Source organism: Portunus trituberculatus, chromosome 29 (genome assembly GCF_017591435.1).
Source record: "Portunus trituberculatus isolate SZX2019 chromosome 29, ASM1759143v1, whole genome shotgun sequence".
Classification (NCBI taxonomy): Eukaryota; Metazoa; Arthropoda; class Malacostraca; order Decapoda; family Portunidae; genus Portunus; species Portunus trituberculatus.
The window spans coordinates 9070840-9090090 of NC_059283.1; the positions used below are offsets into that span (position 1 = coordinate 9070840).

The 19251-nt window shown below is 39.9% G+C and overlaps 1 protein-coding gene across 10 annotated transcripts in view; it reads right to left on the reverse strand.

Annotated features, from left to right (window-relative positions):
* Positions 1–17479, reverse strand: part of LOC123510406 (tropomodulin-like) — an 85542-nt gene extending 68063 nt beyond the window's left edge. For 6 of the 10 annotated variants that reach the window (XR_006676484.1, XR_006676486.1, XM_045265570.1 and 3 more), the window contains exons 1-2: positions 11027–11137; positions 232–430 (exon numbers count right to left, since the gene is read on the reverse strand). Coding sequence is in view for 7 of the 10 variants with exons in the window: in XM_045265570.1 (XP_045121505.1) it covers positions 232–321 (90 nt within the window). In the remaining 3 variants the exon portion in view is untranslated. Of the gene's footprint in view, positions 1–231; positions 431–4268; positions 4413–11012; positions 11138–17347 lie in introns of those variants that run through there. The other 4 variants (XR_006676485.1, XM_045265564.1, XM_045265566.1 and 1 more) reach the window with 4 other exon arrangements.
* Positions 17480–19251: the final 1772 nt, after the last annotated feature.

The following is a 19251-nucleotide window of genomic DNA, read 5'->3' on the forward strand; positions in this document are numbered from 1 at the left end:
GCACTCCACACGTCACATGACAAGCTTGGCCACGTGTACACTCTCAACATCCTGTGCAATATAAAACAGTCGGAGTTCAGAATCAAGGTACAAGGAGAGTAGGTGTCAAAACAGAGAAGGTATATATATATATATATATATATATATATATATATATATATATATATATATATATATATATATATATATATATATATATATATATATATGTATGTATGTATGTATACTTACATGAGGCTTCTTTGTCTGGTAGTATTCCTCCTTCGTGGTGATCTTGGTCACCTTGTGGGAGACTGTTCTTTGCGTGATTTCCAACTCCATTTTTTTAAAGTTTGTGTTTTTGCTTCCTTCAATTCACTTTCAAAGTCTGTAAAGCCTCGTTAACGTCGGGGAGCTCTGCACGGGGCTCGTGTTATGCTACGTAGACGATCTGTAAGGACTGGCAGTGAGTACGGTGCCCTCTGCAGGACTGTTGGGTGATGTCAGACACCGTGTCGCTCTCTATGTATGTGTGTGCTGTGAGGCACCGTATGGTATGACTGTTTGCGTGCGTATAACGAACGTAACGAACACCAGCTTGCCTGTGTGTGTCTCTGCACGCTGGAGTGAAGCGTGTGACGGATGCTGAATTTTTTTGGTGTCTGTGTGTGTGAATGCTTGTAACAGCCAAGGAACTGTGTTCAGATGTATACGTTTCCGTGTGATGAATTAATAGGAGTTAATTCTGAATTATGTTTTCGTTCTTTACAAACAGGGAATAGTGAGAGTAATGTAGGTAGATTTTTTCAACGAATTTTCAAAGGCAAATGAGATGCATGTGTATTTACCATACGCTAAAAAAGCAAGACAAAATAGTGCACCTTGATAGCAAGTGACACTCGTGTCATTTTCATCACGTGATTAACTGAGTCGGCTGACGTACGACAAGAGCATAAAGAGGAAGGAAAACGCGACTTCAAATATAGCTCTTGATTAAATCAGTCAACTGATGTAGGGTAATAGCAAGTAGAGGGACGAAATCGAGTTTTCAATCCATTAAATGAACTGAATGAAGAGGAAAGAAGGCGCGATTAGTGATGAATGAAGAACAGTTTAGCCGTGTCTGGTGAAGGGTAAGGTACAGGATGGCGGCCGGGACAGCAAGAACAAGTGACAAACTAGAAAGGACATTGAACTACCCTTGTGTTACCGGAAGACAGGTCGACTGTATAAAAAAAAAAAGAAAGATAAAGAAAAAAAGAAAAAAAACTCAACTATGCGGACTTAAGAGGGACAGATAAAAAAAAAGAGAGAAGCAAGAATGAAAAAAAAAGTTTTGAGCGTTTGCCAGAAGGGATGAGATTCAAGGATGGCGGAGAGAGGAGGAGAGGGATGAATGATGGAGAAGGAGATGAATGGAGATGAATGTGGCTGTGGTGGAGGTGGAGATGAGGAGATTGTGTTGTGTGGAGATGCTATGCTAACGAGATGGAGACAAAAGGAAGGTGGAGGAAAAAGAGGAGGAGGAGGAGGAGGAGGAGGAGGAGGAGGAGGAGGAGGAGGAGGAGGAGGAGGAGGAGGAGGAGATGAAGCGAATGCGTTGCGTAGAGAGTATGTTAACGAGACGGAGACAAGAAGGTGATGGAGAAAGAAGAGAAAAAGAAGAAGGAAAAAGAGGAGGAGGAAGAGGGGATAGAGATGATATGAGATAATGAAGGAATATTAATGAGACGAGTGCGATGGAGGAACACAAAGAGAGAAATAAAAAGAGAAAGAGAGGGGGTAAAGATGGCCGTTCTAAATACCGACAAGTAATGAGGCTTAAAATTTAGATAAAAACAGAACAAAGTGATGAAAAGGAATTTGAAGATGCAATATTTAAACTAGACATCACGTGAGGGCAGGACAAGACAACACGCCACGATGGTAACACTGCAATACTCTAACACTGCAGCACCCTAACACTGCAATACTTCAATACTACTACCAAACACTAATAGATGAAGCCGTCTTTGTTGGCTTCATCACCACGCTTACTGGCGGCGCTGCATGCTACTCTATCCTAACGCGAAGCTAGTATCAATGTAACGTTATTTTACATACTGGTTGATGGGGTCATATCGTAAAGGAATAGACGTAATTTGTAGCTTTTATCGTAATATAATAGACTCTCATATAGTACATGCTCAAAAAAAGAAAATATATATATATATTGAAAAAAAACACTATTCTTTTCCTAGTTTTTAGGCTGGTATAGTAAACTCTAAGGACATTACTGGCACATTTCATTGCCACTTGCCTCTTAAACAAGTACTGATGGTTGAGAGAAACGAGACTAATGTATAAAATTAACACTGGCTCAACTATAGACGCATATACCAGTCTGTCCGTCTCGTGCGAGCGTGAGAAAAGTCTACGGTGATTGTTCGCGCGTTTCACTACCATCGCTCCTCCACACCCTACAGGGAATGGAAGCCATTAGCGTGCACTCTCACCGCTGTCCTACCTAGCGGTGTCTGTATCAATCCACCCCTTATTCAAGGTGAAGAAAGATGCTATTTATGGACGGAAATAAGAAAAATAATCATCTTCTGACGGGAAATAAGTAGCTGTCCTTTCCTGTAACGTTTTTATCAGTCCATCCATTAGCAAAGGTGAGAGGGAGCAAAAAACAGACGGAAAAGACACAAAACAACTCCTGCAGAGAAATGAATAGGTGTTATATAATTTTGTCGACTAGAAAATAAAACATAGTTAGTTAAATATATATATTTTTTCTATATATCAAAGGGTATTTTATTACAGCTTCTAATCTAAAGGCACTTTCATTAGTCGTCCCTCCTGTGAGATGGCCAGGGAACAAAAGAGAGGATGGAACACTCTCTTAATGATAAATGAACATCGTACACTCCCGCACCAATTAACGTATTTATTAGCATGCATCCCTCGCCACTTAACATTAACCCCCAACACTGCAAGGCGTATCCTGAAACACTTTGCTCTCTCACCATGACTATTTTCAAAGGCCACAGAGATGACTAGTCGAATTCTCAAGAGTATTTCTCTTGTTAATAATGTAAATATTTTCTTAATTTCTCACCGGAACCGTAAAATCCCTTTTAAAAACTTGTGTCACTCCAACTAGAGGCTTTTGAAAGTAGTGGATGTGCGGCGCAGAAGTGTTTCAGAGTAAAGAGTAATATAATGAACCTAAACACGGACACATCTGTGGGGGAAGCAAATTCTATTCTACAGTACATATCTACAACAAAATCTGCCGTTGACATGCAAAGAACGACAGGAAAGACTAAAGAACTAAAAAGACACGTTAATAGATTGAGAGAGAAAATATGAATATCCGAATAAATGCACGTCACTTAGAGTAGATAAAGGTAATTAGATATACCAGTGATGGTGTGAAGATCAAAACGTGCCACGCCAATACATATAAGATCACCAGAAACACACATCGTTACTGAGACAAAGATCATGATGCACTGGAAATGAATGAGAGAGACAGAAAAAAAGAAAATACCTTCAAATAAATCAAGATAACTAAGTAACCAGTAGAGATGTGAAAATTAAAAATTACCACACCCATACAGAAAAGAAGATCGGAGAAACAGATATCGCTAGAGGCAGAGATCATGATGCAATAGAATTAAATAAAGAGACACAGGAAAAAAAAGATATTATCATGAGCCAAATGGTAGGAAGAGATTATGAAGCTTCACCTGGAAAAAAAGGGGAAAAAATGACGCAGCAAAAATCATTAATTGCGAGTAGAAAAAAAAAAAGAAAAAATTAGATTCGCCTGGAAAAAAGAGACGCAAAATGACGGAGTTGTTTAGAAAAATAGTGAAGCGAAAGTTAATTCTATACTAAAGTGACTGTGCGTTGGAAGTCACAGTTGATGAAAAACAAATCAATAAATAGAATAGTCGCATTAGCAGTAAGAGTAAGAACTAAGTCCTTCAAACTACGAAGAAAACCAAATAGCGAAGACAGAGAATGATAAACAAATAAACAGATAAATAAATAATAGTAATAGTCACTACATAGCGGAAAGAATAGTCGCATTAGCAGTGAGAAAACAACAGATCTAAGTCCTTCAAACTACGGAAGATATAAATTGAAGAGGCGAAAGAAATCAAACAATAAATAAATAAAAATAGATAAACCAATAAATAATAATAGTAATTATCATGACACAGCGAGCCGATCATGAGTTATCCTGAGTTGCAGCTTCAAGCCAAACGAAAGACTGAGGAAGCTTGCGAGCGACGTACCTTGTTGTTTGGTTTCATGTTCGCTACCGTGACCTTTTTCCGACTCTATGCTGATCACTCCTCGCTACGCTACATACACGGCAGGGAAACTATGTGTGTCTGCTGCTGCTGTGGTGGTGTCACTCTTTACTTCATGTGTGATACTTTGGTTTTCAGTAAAGCTTCATTTTTTCTGTTTTGTTTTGGGATAAATAGGGAATCGAGGCTGATCTTGAGTGTGTTCGGCTGGCAGAGTTTACTTACTTCCAGGCAAGTGTGTGTTATGGTGGGTCGGGGAAATAAGATGCTTAGGATGCTTCACTATCAGGTCTCCACCACTACCTTCATAATTTCGATGGCTCAAGTGCATGTACAATAATGTATTACTTATGTAAGACATGCGACGCTCTTTACGTTTGGAGTTTAACTAATGGATACTAAACGTGGGAATTGAGTTCGTTAATACTTCTTCGCCGCTTAATCTCTTAAGAGTATAACAGAAGCTCGGTAATATGAAGATTTATACAATACACAACACATCATACTTTAAACCTTTATCTAACAAAAACAAACCATATAAGTCACATTTCCTAGTTAGTTCACTATTCAAAACACTTCCAAGCCTCTGAAGGTAATAGTTCAGTTGAAATGAACACATTAGACATAAGATGATATGAAGATTTGTACTATGCAAGATGTAAGATAATCTGAGTATGCTAGACGTGTAACGATACGAAGACGTTGTTCGATATACTATGCATTATCTCGTCATTTTATCACCTAACAAAGACAAACCGTATAAATCCAGTTTGATTACGAGTTTCTTAGTTTAGACACTATTTAAAACACTTTAGAGTCTCGCAGGTCAATATTTAACAAGCTGTGGTAAATAATGGTGTCCGTGGCGAAACTGAGAGCGGTGTCTCGACCCTGACCTAGGAGCGAACCACGGGTGCTGGCTGGCACACAACTGCCCGAGCCGCGCCTCCTCACCTCACCCCTCACCTTCCTGTGGTATTTAGGGAAAGATGCACACCGCACAGCTGACGTGTTCAAGGCAATACCTCAACCCTTTGTCACAGCCGCCCTAGGTCGCACCGAGACATTCCCTGTGTTCTCTACGGTGAAGAGATCTGACTCCGTGTTTGAAGAGGTCGCACAGATTAAAATCAAGTTTTCATGGGTGTTTTTGTCTCTAAAAATAAAAAAATAAAAATTAAATAATTACAAAAATATAAAGCTTATGTTTTGAAATGCTTTGTTCTCTCACAATAGAAGTTTTGAAAGCCATTAATATAACTAGAGTTCTCATCGGTGATTTTATGTATCTCCATTAAAACTCATGACAACACCCTCGAAAAACACACTAACTTCATTTAAGGCTTTTCAAAAGCCACCGGACACTTAACAAGCAAAACAAAGCTTCTCCTTCGCTCCAAACACTAACTGGAGTCACCATTACTGGAGACGGCAACAGCAAGGTAGAAGCGACCACGAGACATCCACTGAGCTAACAATACTTCCTGCCATTTGGGTGTATACCTACATGATACTTGATTCTCTCTATGTGGATCGTGATGGCTAAGTACGATGATGAACTGAAGACGTAATGGAGTCCAGAACCTATGCACAAGAAATCAAGGAGTAAAGGAGACGAGGGCGGAAAGTCAAGTTGGTGATGGAAGTATGAGATATCTACTTAAACTGGACATTCACACGCTAGAAGGGCGAAACAGCATAATGAACGAAACACGAGTAGGGGAATGAAGGTTTAGCACGAATATAGTAGAGAACAAGGATAATAGAACATAGTAGAGAATACGTAACGAAGTACTGCGAAGGTTTGCTAAAGAAGGGAGGGTGGAGACCAGACAAGTGACAGTCATAATGCGCAGCCTGGAGACACACAATTCCGTACAGCGAAGTATAGGGAACAATTCAGCCAATAGGTACTAAAAAGACATTGTGTAAGGTAAAAATGGTAAAAATGTAGGGGTAGGGTGGAGACCAGACAAGTGACAGCCACAATGCGCAGCTTGGAGACACAGTTTCTCAGCCCAGTACAAAAAGAACGTGGTGGAGAGAAAAAATATGAAAAAAAGAGAAAAATATTTGTAGGGTTTAAAATAGAGGAGGGCGGAGACCAGACAATTGACAGTCACAGTGTGCAGCTTGGAGACACATAGTTTCGAAAGCCTCAGCATGTGAAGAAAGTATGCAAGTATATCCCTTACCTATGTATAGAAAAATTATTAAAAAGGAAGTCGTATACAAAGACACAAACATGGAAGGACTTACAAAAATATGAAAAAAGGTGAAATGATGATCAGGAAGATTATGAGGCAGTAAAAAGCGAAGTATTAGCAAAAAACAGACGAGATTTCAACAACCAACAGAAAAGCATGGTTATTATCATCAGCTAATCAAAACTCCTGAATTTGAAGACGAGAAGTTATGAAGTAGAGGCTATGGTGAATGAAGGATAAGAGGAAAGGGAGGAAGAAGAGGAGGAAATGAAGAAAGAAGAGGGGGAGAAAAAATAAGTCAAAATAATGTCTTAAGGTTACAATAACAAACAAAAAACAAACAAAAACAAATGAAAAAAAAACTGGCAGGTGCTCAGTATAAAAAAAAGAAAACTAGAAAAAAAGAAAAGAAAGAAAAACTGATGGTAATGAGCTTATGATTCTGTATCACATGTTTGTTTTGGAAGAGCGAGAGAGAGAGAGAGAGAGAGAGAGAGAGAGAGAGAGAGAGAGAGAGAGAGAGAGAGAGAGAGAGAGAGAGAGAGAGAGAGAGAGAGAGAGAGAGAGAGAGAGAGAGAGAGAGAGAGAGAGATGAGAGATGATTTCATTTCAATGATCATACTAATAATAGTGATAATAATAATAAAAATAATAATAACAATAATAATAATAATAATAATAATAATAATAATAATAATAATAATAATAATAATAATAATAATCATAATAATAACAACAACAACAATAACAACAACAGCAACAACAACAGTAACAATAAGCACGTGTATAAGGAAGCATCTAAAGCGGCAAAATACGACTACACTACGCTATACAATGACTACAGTACTATGAGACAGTATATGTATGCAGCGTGTTGTGTATGTGAGCATTATACACACCTTGTACTGAAGCGAACCTGATATCAGTACAAACCCAATGGCCAAGCGAGGGAGGACCTGTGATTCTCTTTTTATGTAAGAGGGGAAAACTGGCTGAAGGCAACATAAAATGAGAAAAAAGCCCACTTAGGTGCCAGTTCCCTTGCAGGATTGCCTTCAAACTCACACATTAATATAAACGAAATAAAAACGTCGTGAAAGAAAATCATCGAATGTTCAATAGATAATGTTAAAAATAATAAAAAGAAGAGTTGGTGAAAGAAAATTCTTGAATGTTTATCAGATTATGTAAAAAAATAGTCCATTTTGCGTTTCAAAAGTTAACTGACGATGTAAGAAATTAATAAATGGGTAGAAATTGATCTATTGTACGTTTAGTTATTGAAGACGTGTCAAATTATCGTGACAATCAAAGAAACTATTGTACAAAAGTCAGAAGATTATCGAACGGAAACTGAACCATCCGTACACAAAACCCCAAAACTAAACTATCGTTGGAACCATAAAAAAAAAAAACATTGAAAACAATGCCAATCTTTACTAAAACCTGCCAAAACTAGCCATGATAATGAAACGTTTTGCTCTGAGATTACTAGGCAGATTCCCATAATTATAACCTTCTCCATACAGAATCTTTGCAAAAATATCTCTGGAATCATAAAAACACCCTTGAAAACCATGCTAATTCTCACTAAAACCTTCCAAAACTAGCCTTGATAATAAAACGGTTTACTCTGAGATGACTAGGCTGATAATCACATTTTTTGAAACTTCACAATACAGAATTCTTGCAAAACTATCACTGGAATAATAATTGAAACAGCCTTGAAAACAATGCCAACCCTCACTGAATCCTGGCAAAACTAACCCTGTATAATGAAACGTTTTGCTCTGAGGTGACTAAGCAGATTCTTAAAACTTCAACCTCTTCTCATCCTGAATCTTTACAAAACTATCATTAAAATCATAAAAAAAATACCCTTGAAAATACTAACAAGCTCTATTAAAACTAGGCCTGGTATTGAAACGTTTTTACTCTAAGATGACTAGACATATTCTCATAATTTTAACCTTCCCCATACAGAATCTTTGCAAAACTATCACTGAAATCATAAAAACATCCTTGAGAACGCCGGGAACCTCCATTAGACCCGTTAAGGAATACTGATGAGATACTGAATCACTTAGTTGTCATGCGCATTTCTAACCTTCACGAAACAAAATTCCCAGCAAAAATTATTAACCAGAATCATGAAAACACCTTGAAAACACTGCTACTTTCCCCTAGATCACGTTAAAAGTAGTCGTGGTGAGATATTGAAACGCTTAAAGAGTCTTGCCACACGTTGCTAACGGCCGTATATGGGACGTTTATATGGGGATGGAAAAAAAAATAAGTTACAGCTTGTTTAGAATTATATATAGTACCGCTTGGCCTTGGTGGAAGGGTGTGGCGGAAAGATATGGTCTGGTACTACGTGTTAAGCTGTGATAGACTCCGTACTGAAACATTTAGCAGATAGACTTAGAACGAGAGAAGTACAGGAGTGAATTGATATGAAGATTCTTTTTTGTTAAGTTCACTATGATTATAAAAAAAAGAACAGGGTTGTAAATTGTATTGTAATGGGACGTATTGTGACACATTTTTGAAGACTGGGAGGGCAACGGAGTTAATATAAGCGCAAAAGTTAATTAACTCGAAGGGGTTTGATGTAAATAGATTGAAAACGAGAGAAACAAAAACAGGATTGTGTTCATTTGTGAATCGAAGCATTTTGAAACATTTCGGAAGACTTTGGAAGATTGGAAAGACTAGATCAGTACAGTAGTGAAAAAATATGTAGTGTTTTGAAATAAATAGACGACAAACAAGAAAAAGGAGAAAGGGATTTTGATATTGATTACTGAAAGATTATAATCTAAGATTCGGAAGAGAGAGAGAGAGAGAGAGAGAGAGAGAGAGAGAGAGAGAGAGAGAGAGAGAGAGAGAGAGAGAGAGAGAGAGAGAGAGAGAGAGAGAGAGAGAGAGAGAGAGAGAGTGTGGAGGCGGGGAAAATTTTCTGAGTTTGATGACTGAAACATTAGATCATCACTGTTTGTGATAAGGAAACTGATTAACTGGCTGACTGACTGACTGACTGACTGACTGACCGAGCAGAAGACGCGGCGAAAACAAGCAAGCTATATCAGAGGCGGAATTAACATGACTAGTTTGTGAAGGGAAGGGAACACAAGATGACTAAGAGAAAAGAAAGGAGCAATTTTGAGTTTGGCACCGGACACTCAGCGGGCCTCTGCCACACTCCGAGCCGCCCGCTGACTAACTCCTTTCACTTGCTTCTTTGTTTGGGCATCACGTGAACCATCTTCATTCTACGTCTCCAGGCAAGACGATGGTTCACCCCGTGTCCTAAATCGCTTTGTTCCTTCACCAAGACTGCTTTCAAAGGCCACACGAATGATTAATCGAGTTTTCAAAAAAAAAAAATTTTCACGTTAATAATGTAGATTCGTAATAATATCCTTGAAAATATTAGTAATCCTCACTAAAGTTTATTAATTGTACAGAATCAATGTTACTACTCCCACTAGAGCCTCTTGAAGTAGTGAGATAAGATGCCGAAAGATTTGAGAAAATATACGTTTCCAGATTATCGTGCTAAGATGAGTATCAAAAGCAGTATCGCACTTAATGCCTTTCTTTACAATTAAATTAAGGGCGACTCTTTCTTATAAGTTTACATTTATGTTAGATTAGGTCGTTAGACTAGGTAACACTCTTTAACCTTGAATTAACCTAACTTAACCTAAACAGTGTGACATGAGAAAGGTATAAAATTCAGTCTATAATGTAACAACTGTTGAGTTCCAGCAAAGAAAAGGAGTTGAGTTAAGAGCTGACTGTCGAGGCAGCCTCACATCTCACTAGGCGGGGCAGCTTAGGGTGTGAGTACAGGGAGGGGAAAGAGAGGCGAGGCTACGGGCACGAGTTACTACATAGGGACCAGGGCAGGGAAGGGACTGTCCTGGCAGTATATCCGGGAGAAACAACTGCCACTGCCAGGAAGTTCTTGCAAATTACTGTGTTTTTTTCTGTCCACGTCACTCCCGCCTCTGCCTCGGGTCCGCTGAATCAAGGAAGTTTCCTTCAAGTTTCATCCCGTCAGTTTGGGAGTGTCAGGGGTGAATTTTCAAGTATTTCTGGTCAGTATTTTATAATTTGCAAGGGTTTTCTGATGCTCCTGATCAGTTTGAGATATTAATTTGGAAGTAATACATATATACAAATGATTTTTGGATTTTTCAAGTGTTTCTGATCAGTTTAGGAGAAATAGGATTTCTTTTTTTTCGATTGTTTCTGATGAATGTGTTGTATGTACGTAAAAGTTATGGAGTAATAACATGAATGTGTATTTTCCAATGTTCCTCATGTTGTGTCCACATGTAGTCGAGGCGACGGAAGCAGTCAAGTCCAGCACTTCTAAAAATACAGTGTGCGCTCTACCGCAGGAGTCACCGATGCACGCGACCACACTTTAAATCACTTTAGGAAAAAAAAAAAATCTTCTTTCTTGTGTTCACTTGCCACGCGCGCACGCTCGCACACATCAACACACCCACAAACACGCACTTCTCAAAGCGTCAACACGTCAAAATATCACGACGGCGAGACTCCCCGACGCTTTGCTCGCCGAGAAGGGAATGAACACCCAAATCTGATGTTCTTCCTACTCCCACCCACTTCCCCAGCGCCCCCTGGCCCCCTCCTTGCACCCCGGTACCCACCATACCCCCGCCCACTCCCCAGCAGGGCCAGTAGCGCCCCTCTCACACCACCAACACGTGTGGATGGAAATACTTGGCGAGTAGAATGAGAAAAAGCAGAAACTTTACTAGTGACATGTACTCCAGAATCCAGGCTTTGGTATGGGGACATAACGCTACTGAGGACGTGAGGGCTTGTAAGCGTTCCGACAATGTAGGGCATCACGGTGGCGTTCAGGGACGAGATAATGCGGGAAATGTTAAATGTGAACGAAACGAGTCACGTTTTGCAGTTGTTTGGGGATCGCAGGTCTGCCGCTCGTCAAATTTTGGCTCCACCCTCCCAGGTGGTGCGTGCGCACACACCCCAGTCCCCGCCCAGCTAACTCAGGGAACCCCAATTTTGGTGCTCCGTGTGTCGCTGTTGTTGCGTGCACAACCCGCCGGCTTCCGTAATCATTCCATGCCGCGGCGCGCTGCCTCATGTCTCCAAGGCGCGCCGTGGTGTTCTCAGCCATGACTGAAGGTTTGCGAGTCTTGAGGTGAATGTGGCTAAAGATATCGGAGGCAGGCGGCGATTGCTAGCTATTTCTGGCCTTCCGTCTTTCTATGTGCGTGTGTGTGTGTGTGTGTGTGTGTGTGTCGATGCCTTATCCTCTCCTCCTCTCGTCATCCCCGCCGCCATCTCCTCCTCCTCCTCCCCTCCTTTTCCTCGTGTCCCCACGCAGCATAACATGATCTATTAATATCTTCAACATAAACTATTTATCTCTCCTTCCATTCCTCCTCTCCCAGCGTCTCTCTCTCTCTCTCTCTCTCTCTCTCTCTCTCTCTCTCTCTCTCTCTCTCTCCTTCTTCCTTCCTTTCAATCCCTGCGCCACGTTTTCTCTTTCATGTCGTTATGTCACCCACGGGAGCTAAGCAGATGTGAAATAAACGTGCTATTTCTAACACTCTCAGGTCAACACCCTTTAATTTTAAGGCATTCGTGTTGGTTTGACGTGATTTAGCAGTTAGTTGTTTGTACACACACACACACACACACACACACACACACACACACACACACACACACACACACACACACACACACACACACACACACACACACACACACACACACACACACACACACACACACACACACATTTATTCACTCACCAATCCATTCGCGGGCAAAACACGGTACCACACACACACACACACACACACACACACACACACACACACACACACACACACACACACACATTGGTAGCTCAGTGGTTAGAGCGCTGGCTTCACAAGCCAGAGGACCGGGATTCGATTCCCCGGCCGGGTAGAGATATTTGGGTGTGTCTCCTTTCACGTGTACCCCCTGTTCACCTAGCAGTGAGTAGGTACGGGATGTAAATCGAGGAGTTGTGACCTTGTTGTCCCGGTGTGTGGTGTGTGCCTGGTCTCAGGCCTATCCGAAGATCGGAAATAATGAGCTCTGAGCTCACTCCGTAGGGTAACGTCTGGCTGTCTCGTCAGAAACTGCAGCAGATCAAACAGTGAAACAGTGAAACACACACACACACCACACACACCGCGTAGTGTAGTGGTTAGCACGCTCGACTCACAATCGAGAGGGCCGGGTTCGAGTCCCGGTAAGCGGCGAGGCAAATGGGTAAGCCTCTTAATGCGTAGCCCCTGTTCACCTAGCAGTAAATAGGTACGGGATGAAACTCGAGGGGTTGTGGCCTCGCTTTCCCGGTGTGTGTTGTGTGTTGATGTGGTCTCAGTCCTACCCGAAGATCGGTCTATGAGCTCTGAGCTCGCTCCGTAATGGGGAAGACTGGCTGGGTGACCAGCAGACGACCGAGGTGAATTACACACACACATACACATCATTCATACTCTTAATAATAGCAATAATGCTGCAACAGTAACAAAAACAAGAACAAGAACAGCAACTACTACTGCTACCACTATACTCCCCACACACACTTCCATTCATTATTTTTTTCTCCTAATGCAATACTCTCCCATTTCAAGACGTATCATCCTAAGACCTATACTAATACTGCTTGATAAATCACTTTGCATTCGCTAACTACCTCATGTTGTTTTACTTATACCATTGCGCCTATCACAGCCAAGGTAATCACAACACATGATGTGAGCTCCCCAACTAATCCAGCCGCACGTCCCTGGCCCCATCACGTGCCAAGGTAGCCGCCGCCAGGTGTGCGCAGGTGTGCCCAGGTGGCCGCGCGTGCCTCTCTCCGTTTCCCTTAGTCTCTCCTTGAACGAGACGCTTTATTTCGCAGTCGAGAATACGGCGCCGTTTCTTTGGCCAGCTAAGGGTTTGTCTATCAATAGGTGTGAGCGAGTGAGTGAGTGAGAGACTGTTTCTATGCCTCAGGGTTCGCTTGAGACTAGGAACAGTGTCTAGAGGGGTCTTGTGATGTGGTGTGGTGCATGATGTGCGTTGCTTCTCAGTCAATCAGTCAATCAATCAGTCAGTCAGTCAGTCAGTCAGTCAGTCTTTCAGTCGTCTCTCGGAAGGATGTTTAGGATGACAAAGCAAAAATTGGTTGAAAATAAGGTTATGATGGTATTGTAGTGATGTGGCGAGCGTCGCTTCCAAGAGTCAGTCATCTCTCGGAAATATTGAAGTCTGGAGGGTAAAAGCAAAGCAAGTGGGTCAGGAATAAGGTCAAAAGGGTCTTTATGATATGGTGATGTGGCGCTTTGCTTCTATTTAGTCAGTCAGTCAGTCAGTCACTTGTGTCTCTGGGAACGATTCCAAAATTTGAAGTTGAAGAGTAAAGCAAGTAGGAGAGGGGGGGAAAAAGTAAAAGTTATTGGGGGATTAGAGAAACAAAATACCCATAAAGTAGATTGGTACACAGAGTCAATATAGAAGATCGGTAAAGAGCAAAATTAACAACAACAATAACTCAGACACTTAGATACACACACACAAAGATAACAAGCCTCGCCACTGTGCCTCCCTCCGTCTCCTTAACCCTGAGAAGTCAAGTACGAGGATGACAGTGACAGGTAAGCCAGGTACCCCCCCATCTCATCCTCCCAGATATCCCAGGTACAGTGAGTGTGTTAAAAAGGATACAGGAAGGTAAAGAATGAGCATATTTCAACTTTATTTTTTAAGCAGGGAAGAGCAAGAGAGAGAGAGACAGGCCAAGGACTTGTAAACAGAGAAAAAAGAGGGTAAAAAGTGACACACACACACACACACACACAGAGAGAGAGAGAGAGAGAGAGAGAGAGAGAGAGAGAGAGAGAGAGAGAGAGAGAGAGAGAGAGAGAGAGAGAGAGTCATCACCACCATTACCACCACCGCAAATCATTAAAGTTTCAGCATCACAAGCCAGAAACAGAACCTTAATTGGACACGCATCTTTTCTATGGGGATTCAAGACTCACTGCCTCACAACTTGGCATCTGATCCCACTCCCTCGTGACTTAAGGGACCGAGTAGTCCTAAAATCCCCAGAATCTCAGTGGCGGATCCCCTTTAGTTGGTTTCAAGGGTTCTAAACATGTCACTCAGTCTACTAAAATTGCAGTATTTGTTTATTTCTTTACGTGTTTTTTATCGGTTTTATTTCTTTTCAATTATTTTTTTTTCTATTTATTTGAGATGTTTTGTTTTGTTTTGTTTTTTTGTATATGTTTACTGCATAGCTTTGAAAGATCTGTTTTATTTATTCTATTTATCTATTTATTCACTTGTTTATCTATTTTATCTATTTTCTCTATTTGTTTTGTTTATTGTTCGTGATGAATATGATACGTATTTCTATTGGTGACTTGATGAGAAGAAAGAAAGAAAGAAAAGAAAGAAGAAAACAAGAACACGAATAAGAACAAGAAGAAACCTTTTAAACAACAATAAATACAGTAGTATATTTTTTTCTCATAATTTTAAACACTATCACAACAGTAAAACAGAGACTATCATTACTTTATTACCTATTATTCGAGAATCCTTGCTATTTCGTCTTCGTTTGTGTTCCTTTGTGACCAAAGTGTTTCTCTAAACCTCAACATTGAATTACGTTTGTTCCCAATGAATGTAAAAAGTCCTCAAATTACAATATAATAAAGATGACATTGTTCTTTGTTACCGGAGATTCTTTGTTTGGCCCTCCTTCGTGTTTCTTTGTGACCTGAGTGCTTTTCTACGCAACAGTATTAAGGCACTGTAGGTTTGTCCCCACTGAACTCCACAAAGCAGCAGCAACAGCAGCAGAATCCCTTCCCTGTGTTCTAGCCTTATCTCCCGCCCTCTGTCGCCCCTATCCCCCACCCTTCTTTGTTTGAATGTTTGGGCAATGGCCGACCGGGTCAGACACACACACACACACACACACATTAAACGAGCTGTTGTTATTAGCTAAATTTGTCATTTCCTGTGTGTGTGCGTGTGTGTGTGTGTGTGATTTTATTTACACTAATTATGTATGACACCTCAGGAGAGAGAGAGAGAGAGAGAGAGAGAGAGAGAGAGAGAGAGAGAGAGAGAGAGAGAGAGAATTCTAGGACAACGCAGTCACATCAAGTAACACACACACACACACACACACACACACACACAGTATAAGGAGACGCAATAGATTCATAATGGTTAAATAGGGCCCTCATGTAGGCACACTCTCTCTCTCTCTCTCTCTCTCTCTCTCTCTCTCTCTCTCTCATTATCTTCACTCAGCCATCGTTACGTCAGCCTCGAAACACAAACTGCTTTCTTTTCATCTGCTATGTCGTCAGTCAGCCAACTATTTTTATCTTCTCTCTCTCTCTCTCTCTCTCTCTCTCTCTCTCTCTCTCTCTCTCGGGCGTAATTAGGCGAATCAGGTCAAATAATCACTTTCTTTGCTTTGAGACACGAAGTGAAGGGAGTCTTATTTTATACGAGAAGTCAGAAGAATGAGAGGAGGTGGTGATACACATCGACTTGTTTGTTCCATTCATGTGACGCTTCAGTGATTTGTGATCCCTTTCCCAACGCTTCATCTTGGGTCAGATAAAAACTATTGTGTCACTTCTAAAGCCACACAACCACCCAAACAGCCATCCAGCCACATACTCTGTCTTTTTCCTCCCAGCAAGCTAAACAGTCAGCCACTCAGCCACACAGCCAGCCAGTCACCATCCCTCCCTCCCAGTCAGCTAAACAGTCAGCCACTCAGCCACACAGTCAGTCAGCCACTCAGCCAAATAGCGTGGTAACAAGTACATAACATGCGCTTAGACACAAAAATAAGAAATAAGCTTCTCCTAGACACCAGATGCTGTACATTTCCTGAATCAATAATACTAAATGAAGAAGTAGCTGTTCCTATATCACGTGGTAACCAGTAACATGCGCCTAGACACAAAAATGACAACTAAGCTTCTCCCATACACCAGAATACCACTTTACATTTCCTGCATCAAAAATTGTGTTCAATTGAGATATTATGCAGTAAATGAAGAAGTAGGTTAATTTGTTCTTAGATTAACCAATAACCACAGGCACAAAAAAAAAAAAGACAGGTTGTTCTGGACACGAGAATAACCCAGTTCACTTCAGCTGATTCAAGCAATAATATCTCCATACCCTGCTTAACATGACCGAGACACTGAACCACCTCCATAAAACATGAATACAACACCAACATCAACACGAGACCTTAAACACAAAACCAGGAAGTATCTCAGCTTGTTCCTGACACTAATATAACCCTGTACACTTCCTGTGCCAAACAATTAGAGTAATAATAGGAATAACGTACTAAAATGAGAAAATAACAATAGCAACACAAGTTAAGTGCAAAACCAGGAAATAACTCAGCTTGTTCCTGACACTAATATAACCCTGTACACTTCCTGTACCAAACAATAAGAGCAATACTATTAAAAGCCTACTAAAAATGAAAAAATAACAGTAGCAACACATGTTAAACACAAAACCAGGAAGTAACTCGCTTGTTTCAAGCACCAAAATAACCTTCTTTAGTTTCTGGAGCAAGTAATAAGAGGAATAATACGACTAGCTTACTTTCATATTCACGATGTAAAGAGAAAGAACAGTAGCAATACAAATAAGCTGAGTCACTTAACCAGGAAGCAAATTAGCTTGTTCCAGAGACTGAAATATCCTTAATTACTTCCTGAAGTAAGTAATAAGATAAATAACACCAGTACTCACCCAAGACACGTGCATGACCGTTTTGATAACCGAGCGTCGGTGTTCCACCTGCATTCTCACAAGCTTTGACAGAACGCACGGTGCAAATATCCACTCCGATCGTCCCCTATAGACAGACTATCTCCTCTTCTGCCTTTGCATGTCCTTGGGTGCTGTGCAAGGTTTGGCTTACGTTAGAAATTCTCCATCTGTTCCTCATAGATATAAATTCGCCTTTCTTCATCGCGCTGTGCAACGAACGGGACATCTTTGCCTCTAAAACGGTGAGGAATGCAAGTTAACTGCCCTCAACTACCGGTTTTTTCCTTGGCAGGCTGATTTCTTGCCTTTGATAGATAGATTGTAGTAAAGAGATGGTGTTTGGGGCAAGGAGACGATTAATGTAGAGTGACTTGCATGGGTGAATGGATACAGTGACGGAAATACGTTAAAGTTGCAGCTGGGGTGCATTGTAGCCAAGTATGAATGGGTAAGCTATCTATCGTGACTGAAACACTGCCGGAGGAAAATGACTGAATAGATTATTGAATACATGAATTAATGAATAAAGGTGTAATGTAGAGACAGATTGTATCGTAGTGCAAGGGAGGCAATCCAGATTGTACTGTAGTATAGGAAAAAGAAGGTATATATATATATATATATATATATATATATATATATATATATATATATATATATATATATATATATATATATATATATATATATATATATATATATATATATATATATATATATATATATATATATATATATATATATATATATATATATATATATATATATATATATATATATATATATATATATATATATATATATATATATATATATATATATATATATATATATATATATATATATATATATATATATATATATATATATATATATATATATATATATATATATATATATATATATATATATATATATATATATATATATATATATATATATATATAGCGTATAGTGTAGGGAAGAAGATTGCATCGTAGTGTAGAGAAGATTGTACTGTAGTGTAGTGTACCTAAAGTAAAGAAAAAGATGGTAGAGTAGTGTAGGGAAGATTGTAGCGCAATGTAGAGAAGATTGTACTGAAGCGTAGTGTAGAGAAGACTGTACTGTATTCTAGGGAAGATTGCTCTGTAGTGTAGTGTAGAGGAGAAGATTGTAGTGTAGTGTAGAGAAGATTGCACTGCAGTGTAGAGAAAAGATTGTAGCGTAGTGTAGGGAAGATTGTACTGTAGCGTAGTGTAGATCAGATTGTACCGTAGTGTAAGGAAGAAGATTGTATAGTGTAGTATAGAGAAGATTGCACTATAGCGTAGGGAAAAGTGTACTGTAATGTATAAGGAAGAAGATTGTAGCACTAGCGTAGGGAAGAATTAAGATTGTAGCGTAGTGAATGGTCCAAAGGCCACGTAGTATAGGGAAGACGCACGAGACCAACTTGCACGAGGCGAGAGAAAACCTTGCGGTGACTGACAATAAATAGTAAATGCGAAAACAGGGACTTATTCATTTATCTATCTTGTTTATTTATCTATCTTTATGTCAAAGAAATTGAGTAATATTTAGTAAAAATGTTCCATAATAAATAGTGAATACATGAAGAGCAGAAAAAATCATGTTGATCAATAATTCGTGAAGAGATGAACACAATCAATATAATTATAGCCTACGTCTATGGAGACCGATAAACCACCACAAAGATAGGAATTAAGATCATTAACACCATAAGCATAGATACACAAAACAGAAATACACCATTTATTGTATCATAAAATTCCCGGTCTCCAAAATCATCAAAGACAGACAGATAGACGACAGGAAGATAAAACAGAGAAGCTTGGAAAGGAAAATCTTGGACGAGGCTTGGAGCGGAAATGTCTCCAGGA